The sequence below is a fragment of the Mandrillus leucophaeus genome, unplaced genomic scaffold (assembly GCF_000951045.1).
Source record: "Mandrillus leucophaeus isolate KB7577 unplaced genomic scaffold, Mleu.le_1.0 Scaffold181, whole genome shotgun sequence".
Lineage (NCBI taxonomy): Eukaryota > Metazoa > Chordata > Mammalia > Primates > Cercopithecidae > Mandrillus > Mandrillus leucophaeus.
In genome coordinates, this window is record NW_012101821.1 from 1,160,710 (window position 1) to 1,180,175 (window position 19,466).

The 19,466-nt window shown below is 37.6% G+C and overlaps 1 protein-coding gene across 1 annotated transcript in view; it reads right to left on the bottom strand.

The window, feature by feature from the left end:
• Nucleotides 1–1,075: 1,075 nt before the first annotated feature.
• The window catches only part of MYOZ2 (myozenin 2), a 47,812-nt gene continuing 29,421 nt past the window's right edge, over nt 1,076–19,466 (bottom strand). Inside the window, exon 6 of the mRNA XM_011977601.1 lies at nt 1,076–1,505. Within this exon, the coding sequence (XP_011832991.1) occupies nt 1,271–1,505 (235 nt within the window). The 3' untranslated portion in view covers nt 1,076–1,270. The remainder of the gene's footprint in view (nt 1,506–19,466) is intronic.

Genomic DNA, 19,466 nt, shown 5'->3' on the forward strand with positions numbered 1-19,466 from the left:
AGATACTTTCATGCCCTTTGTTTTTGTTTGTGTCTTTTTTTTTTTTTTTTGGAGACGGAGTCTCACTCTGTCGCCCAGGCTGGAGTGCAGTGGCCGGATCTCAGCTCACTGCAAGCTCCGCCTCCCGGGTTCACGCCATTCTCCTGCCTCAGCCTCCCGAGTAGCTGGGACTACAGGCGCCCGCCGCCTCGCCCGGCTAGTTTTTTGTATTTTTTAGTAGAGACGGGGTTTCACCGGGTTAGCCAGGATGGTCTCGATCTCCTGACCTCGTGATCCGCCCGTCTCGGCCTCCCAAAGTGCTGGGATTACAGGCTTGAGCCACTGCGCCCGGCCTTGTTTGTGTCTTAAAGCATGTACTCCCCAGTTACTTGAGGATTTTAACAGAATTTAAAGATTTAGCAAAAAAAGCTGCCAATTCAAATTACTCTTTCCTTCTCTCACATACATGTATGTATTTATATGTATATTAGTGTGTACTTTATTTGTTCTTACTCTTCTAAAAATGCACACATAAAGTTGAACATAATCAATGCACAGCATTGGAATTTGTGAAACTTGAATTTTGGGCACACCTTGGTCCTTAAAACTATAGTACTATGACGTCCCTTGAGTCATTGTCTCTCAATATCCTTGACTTAATGCTAAATGAATATAATAACTGAATTGAACTTAGGAGAATATCATCCAGAATAATTACCTAATGATTCAAAACATATTGAAAAGTGCAAAGCACTTTAGAATTCTAAGAGTGACTAATGAAAAGACTTCATCAAGACATATTATTTTCTCATGGTCACCAGAAAGGACACACCCAACCCTTTTCTCCATCAGTAACATTTGCACATCATCTTCCATAGCTTTCATCCCTTAGATGAAACTCTGAATAAGTCCTCATATCTCTCCTGTATTTTAATTCTAGATTCTACTTGAAAAACTTACCCTGCAATAAATCATATAAAATGAGACAAAGGTGAAACTCTTTGTCAATTACTTTTCCAACTGAACTATTGCAATAAAATGTCTAGATTCTTTAAACGAGGTGAAAACAAAATTATGAATGAAGACAAGTGAGTTATAAGTTTTTTAAAGTAAGATTTCTAAATGTTTATTAGTATTTGATCTGAGATTGAAATTGAATGTCACAAAAGGAAAATCACTAAATTGCTATTATTGCTACTAATGAAAAATGCAAGTGGCTTTGCCAGTAATTAAAATAGTAAAACAGCAACTTTTATATTCAGAGTTTTATGTGGCACATACAACTTTCTTTTCATAGGTCTTCTGATTCTGGTATGGTGGTATCATCTGTAGGTTCAGTTGTTATCACTATAGGAATATTCTCAGATATCCATCCCTTAGGAGTCCTATTAAAGGACCGTCTGCCAGAAAGGGGATTGACAAAGGACATAAACCTGGGATCTGTTAGCAATAGTAGCTCAAAATCTGGAACTTTAAATTTAACGATTTTTGATGCTTTTTCAAAACCTCCAAATGGGGTGGCAACTCTGTGGGAAATAAAAAAAGAAAACAGATCTTAATTAATATTCAAATTTATTTGTCAAAATAGAAAACAATTTCATGATTTTATAGGCATGATTTTATGGGTTTGTTTAATTCATGATTTTATGGGCTTACTTACACTCTATGAATGATTGCCATTTTCTGACCTCTGAGGCAAGCATTTCTACTTTAAAGACCATGCTTTTATGAAAAACCAAATATTGATAACAAATTCATTGAAGTTCCTTTGTATATACTGTTAGTTTTGGACTAATCTATTCCCTGTACACTGAGTTCATTACAGACATGTCTTGCCTTTGCACTTTTACCAACAATATTTCCCCTATTCAAGATATTTCTAGGCCGGATGTGCTGGCTTACTTTGGGAGGCTGAGGCAGGAGGATCACCTGAGGTCAGGAGTTCGAGACCAGCCTGGCCAACATGGCAAAATCCTGTCTCTACTAAAAATACAAAAATTAGCTGGGCATGGTGGCAGGCAACTGAAATCCCAGCTACTCAGGAGGCTGAGGCAGGAGAATTACTTGAACCCAGGAGGCGGAGGTTGCAGTAAGCCAAGATCATGCCACTGCATTCTAGCCTGGGTGACAAAGTAAAACCTGTCTCAAAAAAAAAAAAAAAAAGAAAGAAAGATATTCCCTTCTGGGTGCAGTGGCTCACACCTGTAATCCCAAGTACCTGGGATGCTGACACAGGAGAATCACTTGAGCCCAGGTGTTTGAGACCAGCCTGGATGACATAGCAAGACCTCATCTCAGAAAAAAGAAAGAAAGAAAGAAGGAAAGGAGAAGGGAAAGGAAAGGAAAAAAAAAAGAAAGGAAAGGGAAGGGGAGGGGAGGAGAGGGGAGGGGAGAGGGGAGAAGAGGAAAGAAAAGGAAAATAAAAGAGAGGCAATTTCCTCCCTGACTTTTCCACTTATGAATGTCCTATAGCCTTGCAGTTCTAACTTCCTTCAAACTATCCCCGCCCACATTCTTAGCCACATTCCTGTAGCATAAATTGTTCTATGTCAGTCATTTGCTACTAATGAAATGGTACTTTGTATTGAGCTTCTCCTTTTAAGAATATGGATTATCTGTTTCGGTTATCTGTGAATTATAAACTCTTTTAGGGCAAAAAGTATGTCTGTTGCATCTTTCTACCTCAAAAACCTTAGCATTCTTCCATTTGTCTTCTGAATAAAGCCCAACTTCTTTATCTTGTCATTCAAGAGCCCATATAACTTTTTCTCTTTGTTTGATTTAAGCATTTGATTACTCATTCAGTGCCAGACACAGCTTCAAGTGAGCAGTATAATCAAAGTCTTAGTTCTTATATTCTAGTGAAAGAGATAGACCCTAAACATAACTATATGCAAAAATATCTAATGGTGATAGCAGCTATGCATAAAGTTAAAATAGGGTGTTGTAATACTGAACAACTGAAATACTAAAAAGTTACTTCAGATTGAATCACCAGGGAAGACTTTTCTGAAGAGGCGACATTTAAATAGCCATCTGAAGGACAGAAGTTAAACATGTACAGTATGGCTAAAGTACATCAGCATTTCCAGTACACAGGATAGCTAATGCCAAGAACCCTAAGGCAGAAATAATGTTGGCGTGTTCAAGGAAACAAAGAAGGCTTATGTTCCTAGACTAGTGGGTGAGGGTGGGGCAGAGGGAAGAGGGGACAGAGATGTAAAGTTGGGTGGGACTTTTTCTAAATAAGGAATATGGATTTCCTTCTAAATGTGAAGGGCAACCATTGTAGGATGGTAAGCAGGAGAGTATATAACCTAATTACATTTCATAAGGATCATTCTGGCTGCTATTGCTGTGTGAACAGATTATAAGAAGACAACAGTGCCAGTGGTTCACACCTGTAATCCCAGCACTTTGGGAGGCCAAGGCAAATGAATCACCTGTGGTCAGGAGTTCGAGATCAGCCTGACCAACATGGAGAAACCCATCTCTACTAAAAATATAAGAAAATGAGCTGAGCATGGTGGCACATGCCTGTAATCCCAGCTACTCGGGAGGCTGAGGCAGGAGAATCCCTTGAACGCAGGAGGTGGAGGTTTCAGTGAGCCGAGATCGTGCCATTGCACTCCAGCTTGGACAACAAGAGTGAAACTCAGTCTCAAAAAAAAAAAAAAAAAGACAACAGTGGAAGGAGGGAAGCTATTGCAATAACTCAAGCAAGAAATGATGACTTGTATTTCATGTATTTTATGGAAAGATGGAAAGAAGTGGGTGGGTTCAGGATGTGCTTTACAGGTAGAGTCAACAGGATTTGCTGATAAATTGGATTAAAACTATGAGGAAAATAGAAAAATCAACGAAAACTCCTATGTTTAGAGTTTTAGCAACTGGCTGGTGGAAGACAGAAAAGAACAGAGTTGGTGTGTGGGTGGAAAACATGATTAGACATCCCAGTGGAGAGGTCAGTCATGCAGGTTTTGCCCTATTCACTTCCACGCATCCTTTAACTGCTTGCTCTTTGCATTTATGCTCTCTTACCTCACTGCCTCTACTTATACTCTTTTTTTCCCTCTCTTTCTCTGCTTGGAGTACTCTAATATTTACAACTATGTTTCTAAATCCCCTTTAAGCCCTAATTCACATTTAACTTTCTTCTTGAAGCTTTCCCAATTTCCCACAGCCAGAAGTAAGCTTTCCACTCTGAAGTTTCCATGACTTCTATTTTCACCTCCCCTGTGATCCTATTTTATATGCAAGTGGCTTTCATTATATCCATTGGTATGTCTGCCTTTTTTCTTACCAGATTGTACTCTAAAAAGATTGGAATTCTCTTTGATGTATCTTTGTAATTCATTACAATATACTTACATAATGCATTGTACCATAGGACCTGGCAAGACTAGATAGATTCTCTAATATTGTGAAGATTATTTAAAACATGGAAGAGATCTTATTTTCTTTGTAGCTCAATCACTCTGCTATCTTTCTTGACTACCTTAATTTCTGTGTGTATTTTTTTAAGAATTTATAAAAACATAAATATGTAGAGTATGCTACAAATTTGATTCTGTTACTTTAGTTTCAATTAAATTTTCCCTCCCTAATAGATTTTAGTCTGTAAAAAGGAAAGTCATATTCAATTTCTTTTGTATATTCCCATTGCATCTGTTACAGTAAGGGTCCCCAACCCTCAGGCCGCAGACCAACCATCTATGGTCTGTTAGGAATCAGGCCACACAGCAGGAGGTGAGCGGTGAGTGAGTGAGCATTTCCACCTGAGCTCCACCTCCTGTCAGGTCAGCAGGGGTATTAGATTCTCACAGGAGTGCAAACTGTATTGTGAACTTTGCGTGTGAGGGATCTAGACTGCAGGTTCCTTACGAGAATCTAACTAATACCTGATGATCTGAAGTGGAATAGTTTTATCCCAAAACCATCTCCCCGCTACCCCGCCATCCCTACACCCCTTCCCCTATTCTCGGAAGCATCGTCTTCCACGAACACATTGTCTTCCACGGAAACATTGTTTTCCACTGGTCCCTGGTGCCAAAAATGTTGGGGACCATTGTATTACAGTGTCATGCAACTTCCTTATTAGAAGTTGCCTTTTTGTGATTGAGAACTACTCTGTCCTTCCTGAGGTACCATGATACAGGTTGGGAATGCAGAAGGAGACTTAATTCACTAGAAAGGCCTGTGTAAGAAGCACTCAGACTGCTGGAAGTAGAGTAAAGCGAACAATACTTCAAGCATCAGGCATTACATCCTTTATCCAACCAATTTGCTAGGAGTTAAATATGTTTGTTGCTGACAACAGTTAACATAGACTGTGAGAACTGCAGGTGAACTGTGTCACATTTTGTTTCAAAATGATTTCAGTGTCATGAGAAATGTTTTCTGTTGCTTTTAACTTGCAATAATTTGACACTTTTCCTCTTTTAAAAAGTTTTTATTATGCACAGTGGAGAAAATAATCCCAAAAGCTTATGAATACTGTATTAGGTTAGGTCAGAAGCCTAAAACTTGAAATTTTGTATGTTGATTTGAAAATTTACTATCAAACTTCTAAAACAATAAAATCTTGTTTTATAATATTTACCGGATACTCTGTCCTTCAGTGTACTTTTTGAACCCTGCAATATTTACAGTTTTATGATAATAATACTTTTCCTAAAATTCAGTTTATATAAATTAAATCAGATTCCAAATTTGCTAAATTTATGTTCTTTTTTTCATGTATGTAACTTATAGTTGTTCGTTCTCTTCTGTATGTATTAAGTTCTGGGCTCTTGCCTGCAGAATGTTTAATACATATATACTCCTCAAAAATACCCTCCAAATTCCACCTTTTCAGTGCTATGCCATAGTTTTTGTAGTAAGTTAATATGAGTCCATCACAGATATTTTATCCATCTAAGGAAACCAAATGGCTGTTTTGAATAGCCACTATTTTCCAGGAATATGCTGGAAGCAAGTAAACGGAAATGAAAGTCATGATTTTTACTCTCAAAGAACTTTCAATCTATTGAGAAAATAATAAAATTTTATGTTATTTTTCATAAGAAAGGTATACTAAATTACGTAGAAAATATATATATATATGTATTACAGATATGCATGGACTTAGATTGGTGTTTCTTTCCTAAGAGAATTACTTGAAGACATATTCCAGATAACTTTTAAATAAATAACTCAAGAAGCATAATATAAAAAGTAATGGCAATGAGAATAAAAGCCACTTTAAAAATGTGGTCATAGGCTGGGCACAATGGCTCATGCCTATAATCCTAGCACTTTGGGAGGCCGAGGCAAGTGGATCACCTGAGGTCAGTAGTTCGAAACCAGCCTGGCCAACATAGTGAAACCCCATCTTTACTTAAAAAAAAATACAAAAATTAGCTGAGTGTGGAGACAGGAGCCTGTAATCCCAGCTACTCAGGAGGCTGAGGCAAGATGAATCGCTTGAACCCAGAAAGCAGAGGTTGCAGTGAGCTGAAATCGTGCCACCACACTCCAGCCTGGGTGACAAGAGCAAAACTCCATCTCAAAAAAATATATATGATCATGAAAATTAAATACCAATGCAAGCTGCTATTCTTGGAAAAGAATATCTAGTTTAAAATATTTATATGACAGAAAGGCAAATAGCAGTTTGCAGATTAAATTAACAAGTATTAGCTGGCAGGCAGGGGATGAGGGTAGAGTAAAGAAGGCATATTTCTCATCCTCCCATGCATAGGTGGGAATCAGAAGCTATAGATTTGTTCTTGAATTTAATTATTAGGGATATCATTCATATATACAGTTGACTAATCTAACAACAATGATGGGTAGAAGTTAAGACAGGATTTCTTCTCTCCAGATCACCACAGGCAATAAAAGTAAACAAGGTAGAATTTATAGAGCATTGAACAAAAAATAAAATAGAACAGTCTAAGAGATGGGATTCAGGAGTCAGACTAGCTATCCTGAAATACCACCTTGATCAAAGGTAAATTACTTGACATAACACAGCACAGGTTTCCCCAATCATTATGTAAAATCCATTCACCTTTTAATATACATATTTAATGTGTGCCTACTATGTGCCAGCTACAGTTTTAGATGTTGCTATGATCTGAATGTCTCCCAAAAATTATGTGTTGAAACTTAATCCTTACTGTGGTGGTATTAAGAGGTGGAGCCCTTGTACTGAGTCATGAGGGCGCTGCCCTCATGAATGGATTAGTGCCTTATAAAGAGACTAGAAGGAATTAGCTTAAGCCTTTTTTTGCCCTTCTCCTGTCCATGATGTGAGAACACAGTGTTCACTTCTTTTGCCATGTGAGGCAAAGACCCTCGCCAGATACCAAATGCTGGCATTTTGATCTTGGACTTCCCAAGCTCCAGAACTGTGAGGAAATAAATTCCTGTTCTTTATAAATTATCCAATCTAAGGTATTTTGTTACAGCAGCTCAAACTAAGACTTACACTAAGATCATAATGTTGAATAAAACAGATAAAGTTGCAGCTCTCTGTGGGTGCCTACCCTGTAGATAGGGACACTCACTTTTAGGAAAGGAATAGATAAATTCATAATATTATAAGGTAATGAAACAAAGAGCTATGAAGAAAAATAAAGGAGAATGAGTAGATGAGAGTTTGTTCTATGTATCCATATCACTGTTGAATTTTAGTCCAGGAGAAAGAGTACTATTTAAATAAATTTTCAGGAAGTGCTCTGTGAGATGACATTTTAGCAAAACTCTGAAAGATGTGAAGGAATGATCTACTGAAAATCTGAGGAAAACATTTCAGGCCTAAGGAAACAAGCACAAAGGCCTCAAGATGAGAAGGAGTCTATTATGTAAGAAACAGTAGAAGCCCAGTGTGGATACAGCTGGGTGAGCTTGAGGAAAACCATACAAGATGTAGCCAGAGACAGATAGGGGCCAGGACTGTGAGGTCTTCCAGGCCATGATAACAAGTTTGGATTGTATTTTATGTGTAACAGTTACAAAGTTTTTAGTTAGAAGCGGACATGACCTGATTTTCATTTCTAAATGCCTTCTTTCTGGCTGTTCTATGGAGAACAAGGAAGGCAAGGAGAGCAAGAGTGAAAGCACCAAGTCCAACCTGAAAGCTTTTGCAGTAATGAAAATAAGAAATGATGGCAGTTTGTTCTAGGATGAATGTAATTTGAAAATAGACCGAAGAGCCAGGCGCAGTGGCTCACGCCTGTAATCCCAGCACTTTGGGAGGCCGAGGCAGGTGGATCACCTGAGGTCTGAAGTTCGAGACCAGCCTGGCCAACCTGACAAAACTCTGTTTCTACTAAAAATACAAAAATTAGCCAGGCGAGGTGATGGATGCCTATGGTCCCACCTACTCGGGAGACTGAGGCAGGAGAATCACTTGAATCCAGGAGGCAGAGATTGCCATGAGCTGAGATTGCATCACGGCACTCCAGCCTGGGTGATAGAGCGAGGCTATGTCTGACATAAATAAATAAATAAATAAATAAATAAATAGACCTAATAGGATTTTGCCGATGGTATAGAGTATAAGGTAAAAATGGAATTAAGGGTAGGTCCTAGATTGTTTATGTGAGCAACAGGGAATATAAATATGCAATTTACTGAGATGAGGCAGATTGGGAAAGGAGCCGATTTAGAGCTAGAGATCGAGTTTCATTTGACATGTTAATTTTTGTATGTTTGTTACCCATCCTATTGGTGATGTCCAGTGGCAGAGTGAAGCTCTGCCTTTTACTGAAGATCATTCCTTCACATCTTTCAGAGTTTTGCTAAAATGTTATCTCACAGAGCACTTCCTGAAAATTTATTTAAATAGTACTCTTTCTCCCGGACTAAAATTCAACAGTGATACGGATACATAGAACAAACTCTCATCTACTCATTCTCCTTTATTTTTCTTCATAGCTCTTTTTTTCATTACCTTATAATATTATGAATTAATTCCTTTCCTAAAAAGCAAAAAAAGACTAGCTAGCCTGAAATTATCAGCACGTAGGTGACATTTAGAACCTCGGAACTGCATACCATCACAGCCCGGAATGGGTGTAAATAAAGAGAAGTTGGTGCCTAACATGGAGTTTGGAAAGGAAGGAGCCAGCAATGAAGGCTGAGAAGGAAAAAGATCTGGGAAGTCTGATGATCAAAAAGCCAAGGAACAAAATTATTTCATGGAAGGGAGAATGATCAGCCATTTCACATACTGCTGTGAAGTTGAGGAAATTGATCACTGAGAATTCACCATTGGATGTGATAACATGGGGATTAGCTCTTTAAATGGAATGGTGGGATGCAGTCCTGATTAAAATGAATTCAAGAGAGAATGTGACATTAGGAAATAGAGACAATAAATATAGACAATCTTTGAGGACTTTTTACTGTCAAGAAAAAGCATAGAAATTTGAGGTAATTGGAAGGGAGCCTGGGGAAAAGAGATTTTTATTAAAGATGAGAGGCATTTTAATATGTTTGTATGCTGATAGGAATAACCCAATAGAAAGAAAAATAAATGATGCAGCAAGAGAAGGAATGATTGCAGGATAAACCCCAGGGTGGATGAGAGGGATTGGGAATCAGTATGCAATTAGAGGGGCTGACTTTAGGAACAAAGCAGGCAACTCATCAGCTCTTTAAGAGAAAAGGCAGACTGTGTGGGTCTGAATGCACTCAACTGGCAAATTTGTTAATGAGAAGGTAAGGTAGGTCTCTTCCAATTTGCTTCCACTTTCTTTTGAAAAATAAAAAGTGATCCCATCGGTTGACAGTGAGAAGTAGGGTGAGGTATAGGATGTTTATTGAGAGGGGAGAAAGTGTGAATTGTCTTCTAGGAGGTTGACAAACTGAACTTGCTAGAGAATGTTGTTGGATTGTCTGGCAGTGCTGAGATTTGTGGCAATCACTTTAAGCAGAGACAGCAAAACTATGTGTTTTTATTCAGCCACATTCAGCTGCTTAAATATGAGTGCAAAGTAGATGGATTCTAGACTTAATCAGAATTGGAACTTTAGCAGTTGGGTACAACATTTGGAGAGAGATGAGAGGAAGATGAGATGCGTGTAAAATGGAATGATCATAATGGTGAACTACAAAATTTGTCTAGGTAGAAATTGTGAGCAAAGGGATTGATGGACTTTTAAAAATGGCGTCATTTTGGTATGTGTAACTGAAGCATTATTGAAATAAAGAACAAACTTTTTTTGTTTTTTTGAGACAGAGTCTCACTCTTGTCACCAGAATGGAGTGCAGTGGCATGATCTCGGCTCACTGCAACCTCTGTCTCCCAGTACTCAGTGTGTGGTCACAGTTAGCAGCACTGGCTTCATCTGGGAACTGGTTAGAACTACAGAATCTTAGACACAACCTAAACTTACTAAAATGGCGTCTGCACTTTGACAAGAGCTCAAGGTAATTCCCATACTGATAGAGTTTGAAAAGCACTTAAAACCATGCCTGATATGTAGTCCCCACTCAATAAATTAGTTTCCATCATTACTATGCCTTATGAAGTTTAATTATCACAAAGTACCTAATGATAATCTAAGTTCTTAAAGTTCTTTTTCAAATTAATCTCTCTTACAAACTAGATGATTCAAGATCCCACATTTTGTTATCTGGTTTAGTAACTGAGGAGTCTTTATGACTCAAATTTGATTCAGTACAAAAGAACACTTCTTATCCCAGATGTTCAAGATGATATTTTATCATTTTAAAATCTTGCCATTGTATATCCATAGTTTGTTCAGGGCCAGGCATGGTGGCTCACGTCTGTAATCCCAGTACTTTCGGAGGCCGAGGTGGGCAGATCACCCAAGGTAGGGAGCTTGTGATCAGCCTGGCCAACATGGTGAAACCCTGTCTCTACTAAAAATACAATTAGCTGGGTGTGATGGCAGGTGCCTGTAATCCCAGCTACTCCAGAGGCTGAAGCAGGAGAATCATTTGAATCCAGGAGGTGGAGGTTGCAGTAAGCCAAGATTGCGCCACTGCACTCCAGCCTGAGCGACAAGAGTGAAACTCTGTCTTTAAAAAAAAAAAAAAAAAAAGGTTTGTTCAATGGTTGATTCACCCATTTATTCATGCAACAAATTACTGATTTCTTAGCACGTCTAGATACAATGCTGCATGCTAGGGAATCAACACGAAAAAAATTGTAGATCTTAACCTCAATGAACTCAAAGATGGGGAAACACGAGGAAAAATACAACATGGAATAAGCTAGTTATTCTTAGTTACTCTAAGAGAAGAATGTCCTGAGTGCAGAGGAGCCTCGGGTAAAAAACACCTTAGCCTACCTGATGGGTCAGAGCACACTGCTTCACTTTTGAGCTCAAGATCCAGACCAGCTACCTAATTTTTAGAACCCAGTGCTAAATAAAAACACAATGCCCCTTGTTCAGAAATTATTAGAAATTTGAAGAAAGAAACAGCAGAGCATCAAACCAAATGGCTCTTTGAGATAAATCAACGTGGGGCCCTATGCAATTGCATAGGTCACACAACCATTACTTGAATTTTTTTTTCTTTTTTTTTTTTTTTGAGATGGAGCCTCACTCTGTCGCCCAGGCTGGAGTGCAGGGGGACAATCTCGACTCACAGCAACCTCTGTCTCCTGGGTTCAAATGAGTCTCCTGCCTCAGCCTCCCAAGTAGCTGGGATTACAGATGCCTGGCTAATTTTTGTATTTTTAGTAGAAACAGAGTTTCACCATGTTGGCCAGAGTGGTCTCGAACTCCTAACCCCACCTGCCCCAGCCTCCCAAAGTGCTGGGATTACAGGTGTGACCCACTGCACCTGGCCCATTATTTGGATTTTAAGAATGAATAGTTATCCATTAGATGCAAGAGACTGCAATTGAACATTTCTAGATTTAAGCAAAAATTGATCAATTAATCTTGTATTTATTCCAGAAATGAATTTATTCAGTTATTTTGTTTTCTGAATTACATCAAAGAAGATACATCCCTGTGCACTAAAATACCATATTTGGGTTGGCATTTAGTGGATTGCTTTTCCCTTTTTATCCAGTTCTGTTTTGTTTTTTTCCTACAAATTTGTAGGTCATTTTCCTCTCTTATAAATGAAAACATTTCCTTCCGTTTTATCACCCACCTCCCATCTCCTACCACAGATACAGTGAAGAGCTGCTGTTTGGAAAGCAGTTTTCTTTGGCACCATTGAGGCTACATCCTGTTTGTTTGAATTTGATTGCCCTCAACACACAAATTAAAAGAGAGTACATTAACAGAGATGTTAAGTTTTCAAAGTGAGAGACTACTGATAAGATTTTTAAGATCCCTGAAAATAGTTTCAAGTTTAAGTCAAAGTTAGTGAAGCAAACATTTCCAATGAAAGATTTAAAATAGTCTACTGAAAACTACCTGTGCATCTACCTCCCCAATTCCCATATCACAGAAATTCTTTAAACCTAGGTCTGACTTAAAATGATTTTTCTATTTCATCATCTATGTAGTGAAGAATAAGCCTGTTTCATTCAGATTCACAGTTAATAGATACTTTCTTGTTTATTTTGATGGGTCAGTGATGGATTACATTTGTGAAAATTAATAGTGCTGGATATATAATACATCTATAATAATTGCTAATTATTCTATAAGGTAAAGTAGGTAAAATGATTATATAAAAGTTAAAATAAATTATTCTACTAAACAGCTAATGAATGTACTATATTTAAAGTTACTTAATCATATCATTATAGAGTTTATTTTGCAGATGAAGAAATTAAGATAAGAGGTTAAGTGACATACCCGAAGTCATACAGCTTTTTGAAGCAGAACTGGGAATCGGAAACTGCCTTTGCAAAATTATAACTGACAAAATTATAGCAGTGAAAGAGATCTTACCTGACTCCATCTTGCTTCTAACCTCCAAGCTGTTCCTCGTCCATTCCTGGGAATAGGCCAAACTAACTTTGGGAGAAACTTATGGTTTAACTGTGAAACAATGACGATAACAGCGCTTTCCCAAAACAAATCCCCTTCCTACCTAGGGACTAGATTGCTCTTGCAGAACTAACAAATCAGCCACAAGATCAGAAGTTATGGCTTCGGAGTCTTGCAACTGGAGACTGCAAGATTCTGACCCTCCCCAAATTGCTCCTTGGGGATAACAACACTATGGTAAAACCCTAGAACAGCGCTTGAGATATTTTGTAAACCCTGTACTCGATGTCGATGGATCAGCTGGCACCACTCAGATCAATAAACTGGCTCATCTGGTCTTGTGGCCCCCAGGAATTGATTCAGCCTGAGAGGACAGCTTCGGCTCACTATGATTTCATCTCCCACCTGACCAATCAGCACTCCTGACTCACTATCCCCACTACCTACCAAAGTTTCCTTAAAAAGCCTGATCCCCAGGGAGACTGGTTTCAGTAATAATGAAACTCTGGTCTCCCATCATGCCACCAGCTCTGTGTGAGTTAAACTCTATTGCAATTCTCCTGTCTTGACAAATCAGCTCTGTCTAGGCAGGGGGAAAGGAGAACCCTTTGCGGGGTTACAAGCCTCCTTGCTCCTGGTTTACTTTTTCTCATGGGTTTAATATAATATTTGAATGTAACATAAAATTTGAATACACTCAGAGGCACTACAAAAATTCAAAGTTGAATTAAACTCTGGGCCATTTTGAAAATGTAATTAGACTTAGGAGCCAATTTTCATCCAATCATTAACATTGCTGAATGCCATCTGACTATATCTTACCTCTCTAGGCTTTATCAGCAATATCTAATAAATATGTATCATAATGTAAACTACCAAACAGTGTTATTTTACTCTTTGCAAGGACTTTGGAAATAACTGCAAATTGCTTGCTTCTTTCTTTTGTCTCTTTCTTCTGGTTTTGTGTGTGTGTGTGTGTTTAAAAAATATGAAAAATAGATATATCAGAATAAAGTCTTCTTGTAATATTATGTTAAATTATTTAATAATAAGTTTAATAATTAGAAAATAAAATGTTATTAACACTATATATGTATAATAGTTGTATGACAAATTAAATCTTTGGCCAAATGGTTTGCTTATAATTTTGAGTGGTTTGATAAAATAAAATCATGTTAACCTACAACAGGGAAAATAATAAATTGAAAATAATAACTTGAAAATTATTTTATACCTGAAAATCATTTTAGCCTCTATTTTAAACGACTAGATTTTGTTCTGGACTAATTCAAAGAATAGCTTTTGTCACATTTAGTTTATAAAGACCCAGATACCTATTGAGATTATTTTGCCTATGTGATTTTTTTGAAATAAAAATTTTATTGAAGTGTAAGTACAAAAAGTGCACAAATCATAAGGTAAAAGTTAATTAATACTATTTATTTTCTAATTATTGCTGGTATATAAAAATAACTATTAATGATGACCTTTTATTCTGTGCTGTCCCTAAATTCACTTATTAATCCTAATGATTTACTGGTAGCTTCTCTTAAATTTTCTATGGACATAATCATGTCATTTGTGAATAATGACATCTTTATTTTTCTTTTCCTATACTTATCCATTTTATTTATTATTCTTGTATTATTGTTTGGCAGGGGTAAACAAATAGCATCTTTCTCTGAAAATGTTTATGTAAGTATGTTTTAACTTTTACCTTTAAATAATATTTTCACTGGATATAGAACTACAGGTCAGCTGTTATTTATTTCATTATTTTAAAAGTGTTAATCCACTCTCTCCCATCATTTCAGTTGGAAAATCAACTGTCTTATTTTTACTCATTTTAAGATAATGTGTCTATTATTCCTTTGCTTTAAGATTTTCTTAATTGTCTTTATTTTACAATCATGTGCCTTTTGTGTGGTTTACTTTGCATTTACCCTTCTTGGGTGGTGTAGTACTTCTTGAACTTGAAGCTTGATATCTTTTGTCAACTTTGAAAAATCCTATGCTATTAATTCTTTCAATATTGCTTCTCTCTCTCACTCCCTTCTGAGGTTCCAACGACACACATATATTGGCATTTTTATTACTGATCCAAGTATGTCTTCTGCTGTTTTTCTGCTTCTTAAATCCTATTTTCTCCATGTTGCAGCTTGAACACTTTCTGCCTCAATTTGGCAATTCTCTCTTCAGCTATGTCTAATCTGGTATTAATTCCATTTACGGAATTTTAAAAATATTTCTATTATTTAACGTAACACAGGTACAGAAAACTTAAGAAAGTGTATATAATGAATAATCTTGGAAAGGACTAAGCATATCAAGAGCTACTCCAGAGCTCTCTCCATGGTCCCTGCCCAATCACAATACCCTCTAGCCCCTAGAGGTAGTCAATATTTTTGACTTTTACAGTAATATAAGCTTATGAATTTTTTTTAACCTGAGGACATTATACTAAGTGAAATAAGCCAGCCACAAAAAACAGATACTGTAGGATTCTATTTATACAAGGCCCTTAAAGTGGTAAAAATCATAGAGACAGAAAGTAGAATTGTGGTTGTCAGGAATTGATGGTGGCAGAGAGAGAATGGGGAGTTATTGTTTAATGGGTACAGAGTTTCAGTTTTACCAGCTGAAGAGTTATGGAGAGGGATGATGGTGATGGTGGCACGATGTTATGAAGTATTGTACTGAATACCACTGAACTGTATGCTTAAAGTGATTAAGATAGTTAATTTTATGTTATGTGTATATCACCACCACCATGACAACAACAACAAAAAATATTTTTTAAAAAACCTATAGGATGATTTAAGTCCTTAAGAGGTGTCATCTTCTTTCTAGAAGGGATTCATTTTTGTCAGAGCAGGCAGTTTGATTTAGGGGAGATAGCCTTTATCTAATCTAAGATTTTGTTGATTGAGAGCAATATTTAGTTCTATGAAGGCTGATGTATTACCTGTTCACCTTTATTCCAATGGTATAGCCCTTTAGGACTCCCAGCTGAAAGTATGGAATATTTACCAAGAGCCCTCCTCCTTGGAAGACCCTATACTCCTATTTGGTCTTCCCAGACTTGAGGCTGCCAAAAGGTTTACTCAGCTTTTTAGCCTTTTAGCGTTGTTGATGAATCAACAAGTGCCTCAAGCAGAAAAGTGGTACCACATGTTGGGTTAAAATCTCGAAATTTCCCTCATCTCCAGAAACTTGGCCCTCAAGTACTCACTTCCTTGGCAGCTTTTAAACCATTTTTAAAACTCATTTTTTAAAACTAGCTTTTCTGGTTATTTTTATGAAGTTGTTCTAATATAAAGTAGTCTGCCATAGCTGGATGTGAAAATCTTACCTATGTAATTCCTTTGGGTTTATTCATTTAGCAAGCATTGAAGCCAAAGATATAATTACAGGCATACTTTGGAGATATTGTAGGTTTGGTTCCAGACTACTGCAAGAGAGTATCACAATAGAGGAAGTCGCATGAAATTTTTTATTTCCGAGCATATATAAAAGTTATGTTTACACTGTATTGTAGTCCATTAAGTATCGAATATCATTGTGTCCTTAAGAACAATATGTCTCAAAAACAAAGTACATACCTTAATTTCAAATACTTTATTGCTAATAAATGCTAATGGTCATCTGAGCCTTCAGTAAGTTGAAATTTTTTGTTGGTGGAATGTTTGCCTTATTGTTGATAGCTGCCAACTGATCAGGGTGGTGATTGCTGAATGTTGGATTGATTGTGGCAATTTATTAAAATAAGACAACAATGATGTTTGCTGCATCAATCGATTCTTCCTTTCATGAAAAATTTCTTTGTAGCATATCATACTGTTTGGTAGCATTTTACCCACAGTAGAACTTATTTCAAAATTGGAGTCAATCTTCTCCAATCCTGCTACTGCCTTATCAACTAAGTTTAGGGAATATTCTCAATATTTTGTTGTCATGTCAACAATATTCACAGCATCTTCAGCAGGGGGTAGATACCATCTCAAGAAACCACTTTCTTGGCTTATTCATAAGAAGCAACTCCTGATTTGCTCAGGTGTTTTTTGTTTTTTTGGTTTTTGTTTGTTTGTTTTTAATGAGATTGTAGCAATTCAGTCACATCTTTACACTCCACTTCTAACTTTAGTTGTCTTACTATTTCCACCAGATCTGTATTTACTTCCTCCATTGAAGTCTTGAACCCCTTTAAAGTCAACCATGACTTTAAAGTTGGAGTGAACTTTTTCCAAACTCCCGTTAATGTTAATATTTTGCCTTCCTTCCATGGTCACAAATAATCTTCATGGCATCTAGAATGGTAAGTTCTTTTCAGAAGGTTTCCAATTTACTTTGCCCAGATCAATCAGAGGAATCCCTTTCTATAGCAGCTATAGCCTTACGAAATGTGTTTCTTAAATAATAAGGCTTGACAGTCAAAATTACTTCTTGATCCATGGGCTACCGAATGGATGTTGTGTCAACAGGCATAAAAAACATTAGGCCGGGCATGGTGGCTCATGCCTATAATCCCAGCACTTTGGGAGATCGAGGTGGGTGGATCACGAGGTCAGGAGATTGAGATCATCCTGGCTAACATGGTGAAACCCCGTCTCTACTAAAATACAAAAAAAACTAGCTGGGTGTGGTGGCGGGCGCCTGTAGTCCCAGCTACTCAGGAGCCTGAGGCAGGAGAATGGCATGAACCTGGGAGGTGGAGCTTCCAGTGAGCCAAGATCGCACCACAGCACCCCGGTCTGGGCAACAGAGCGAGACTCCATCTCAAAAAAAAAAAAAAAACACAACAACATTAATCTCCTTGTACATTACTATCAGAGCTCTTGGGTGACCAGGTTCATTGTCAATAAACAGTAATAAATTGAAAAGAATATTCTTTTCTGAGCAATAGGTCTTGACAGTAGGCTTAAAATATTTGGTAAGCCATGCTACAAACAGATATGCTGTTATACAGGCTTCATTGTTCCATTTACAGAGCACAGGCAGAGTAGATTTAGCATAATTCTTAAGGGCCCTGGAATTTTCAGAATGGTAAATGAGCATTGGCTTCAACTCAACTCAAATTCACAAGCTACATTAGTTTCCAGCGAGAGAGTTAGCTTGTTCTTTGAAACTTTGAAGCCAAGCATTGACTTCTCTCTAGCTATGGAAGTCATAGATGGTATCTCCTTCCAATAGAAGGCTGTTTCATCTACATTAAAAATCTGTTATTTAGTGTAGCCACTTTCATCAATGATCTTAGCTAGATCTTCTGGATAACTTGCTGCAGCTTCTATATCTGCACTTGCTGCTTCACCTTGCACTAGAAAAGTTAAGAAGATGGCTTCTGTCCTCAGCCTTCATGAACCAACCACTACTAGCTTCCAGCTTTTCTTCTGCAACTCCTTTGCCTCTCTTAGCCTTCATAAAGTTGAGGAAACTTATGGCCTTGCTCTGGATTGCGTTTTGGCTAAATTATGGAAATGTCGTTCCTGGTTTGATCTTCCATCCAGACTACTCAAACTTTCTTGATATCAGCAATAAGGCTGTTTTACTATCTTATCATTCATGTGTTCACTGGAGTAGCACTTATCATTTTCTTCCTGAATTTTTCCTTTGCATTCACACCTTGGCTAACTGGCACAAGAGGCCTAGCTTTCAGCTTATCTCTGCTTTTGACATGTCTTCCTCACTAAGTTTAATCATTTCTAGCTTTTGATTTAAAATAAGACTTGTGACTCTTCCTTTCACTTGAACACTTAGAGGCTATTGTAGGGTTATTAATTGGCTTAATTTCAATATTGTTGTGTCTCAGGGAATAGGGAGGCCCAGGAAAGGGAGAGAAATAGGGGAGCGACTGGTCATTGAAGCACTCAGAATACACACCACATGTATTGATTAAGTTTGCCTTTTTACATGGACATGGTTCATGACACCCCAAAACAGTTATAATAGTAACATCAAAGATTGTTTATCACAGGTCACCATAACAGATATAATAATAATGAAAGTGGAATATTGTGAGAATTACCAAAGTGAGCACATGATGTTGGAAAAATGGCACCGATAGACTTGCTTGACACAGGGTTGCCACAAACCTTCAATTTGTGAGAAAATGCAATATCTGCAGAGAAGGATAAAGTGAAGCGCAATAAAACGAAGTATGCCTGTACACTGTTTAGTTGTTTTTTAAGTGGACTTCTAAAGCAATGCATGTACTAGACAATGTCTTAAACTTTGTGTATCCCTGTGCATATACTTTTTTTTTTTGAGACAGGGTCTCACTCCCATTGCCCAGGTGGGAGTACAGTGGTGTGATTATAGCTCATTGCAACCTCAACCTCCTGGGCTCAAGCGACCCTCTCACCTCACTTTTTGAGTTCTCACTATGTTGTGCAGGCTGGTCTCAAACTCCTGGGCTCAGCTCACCTTGGCTTCTCAAAGTGCTGGGATTATAGGCCTGAGCCACCGCACATGGCCTACATATGCTTCAAGGTCAGAAAGGATCTTACAGCTACCTGTTTGGGCTGTCTATGTATCACATCATGTTTTGTTTCATCTGTTAATGTTATTTAATGA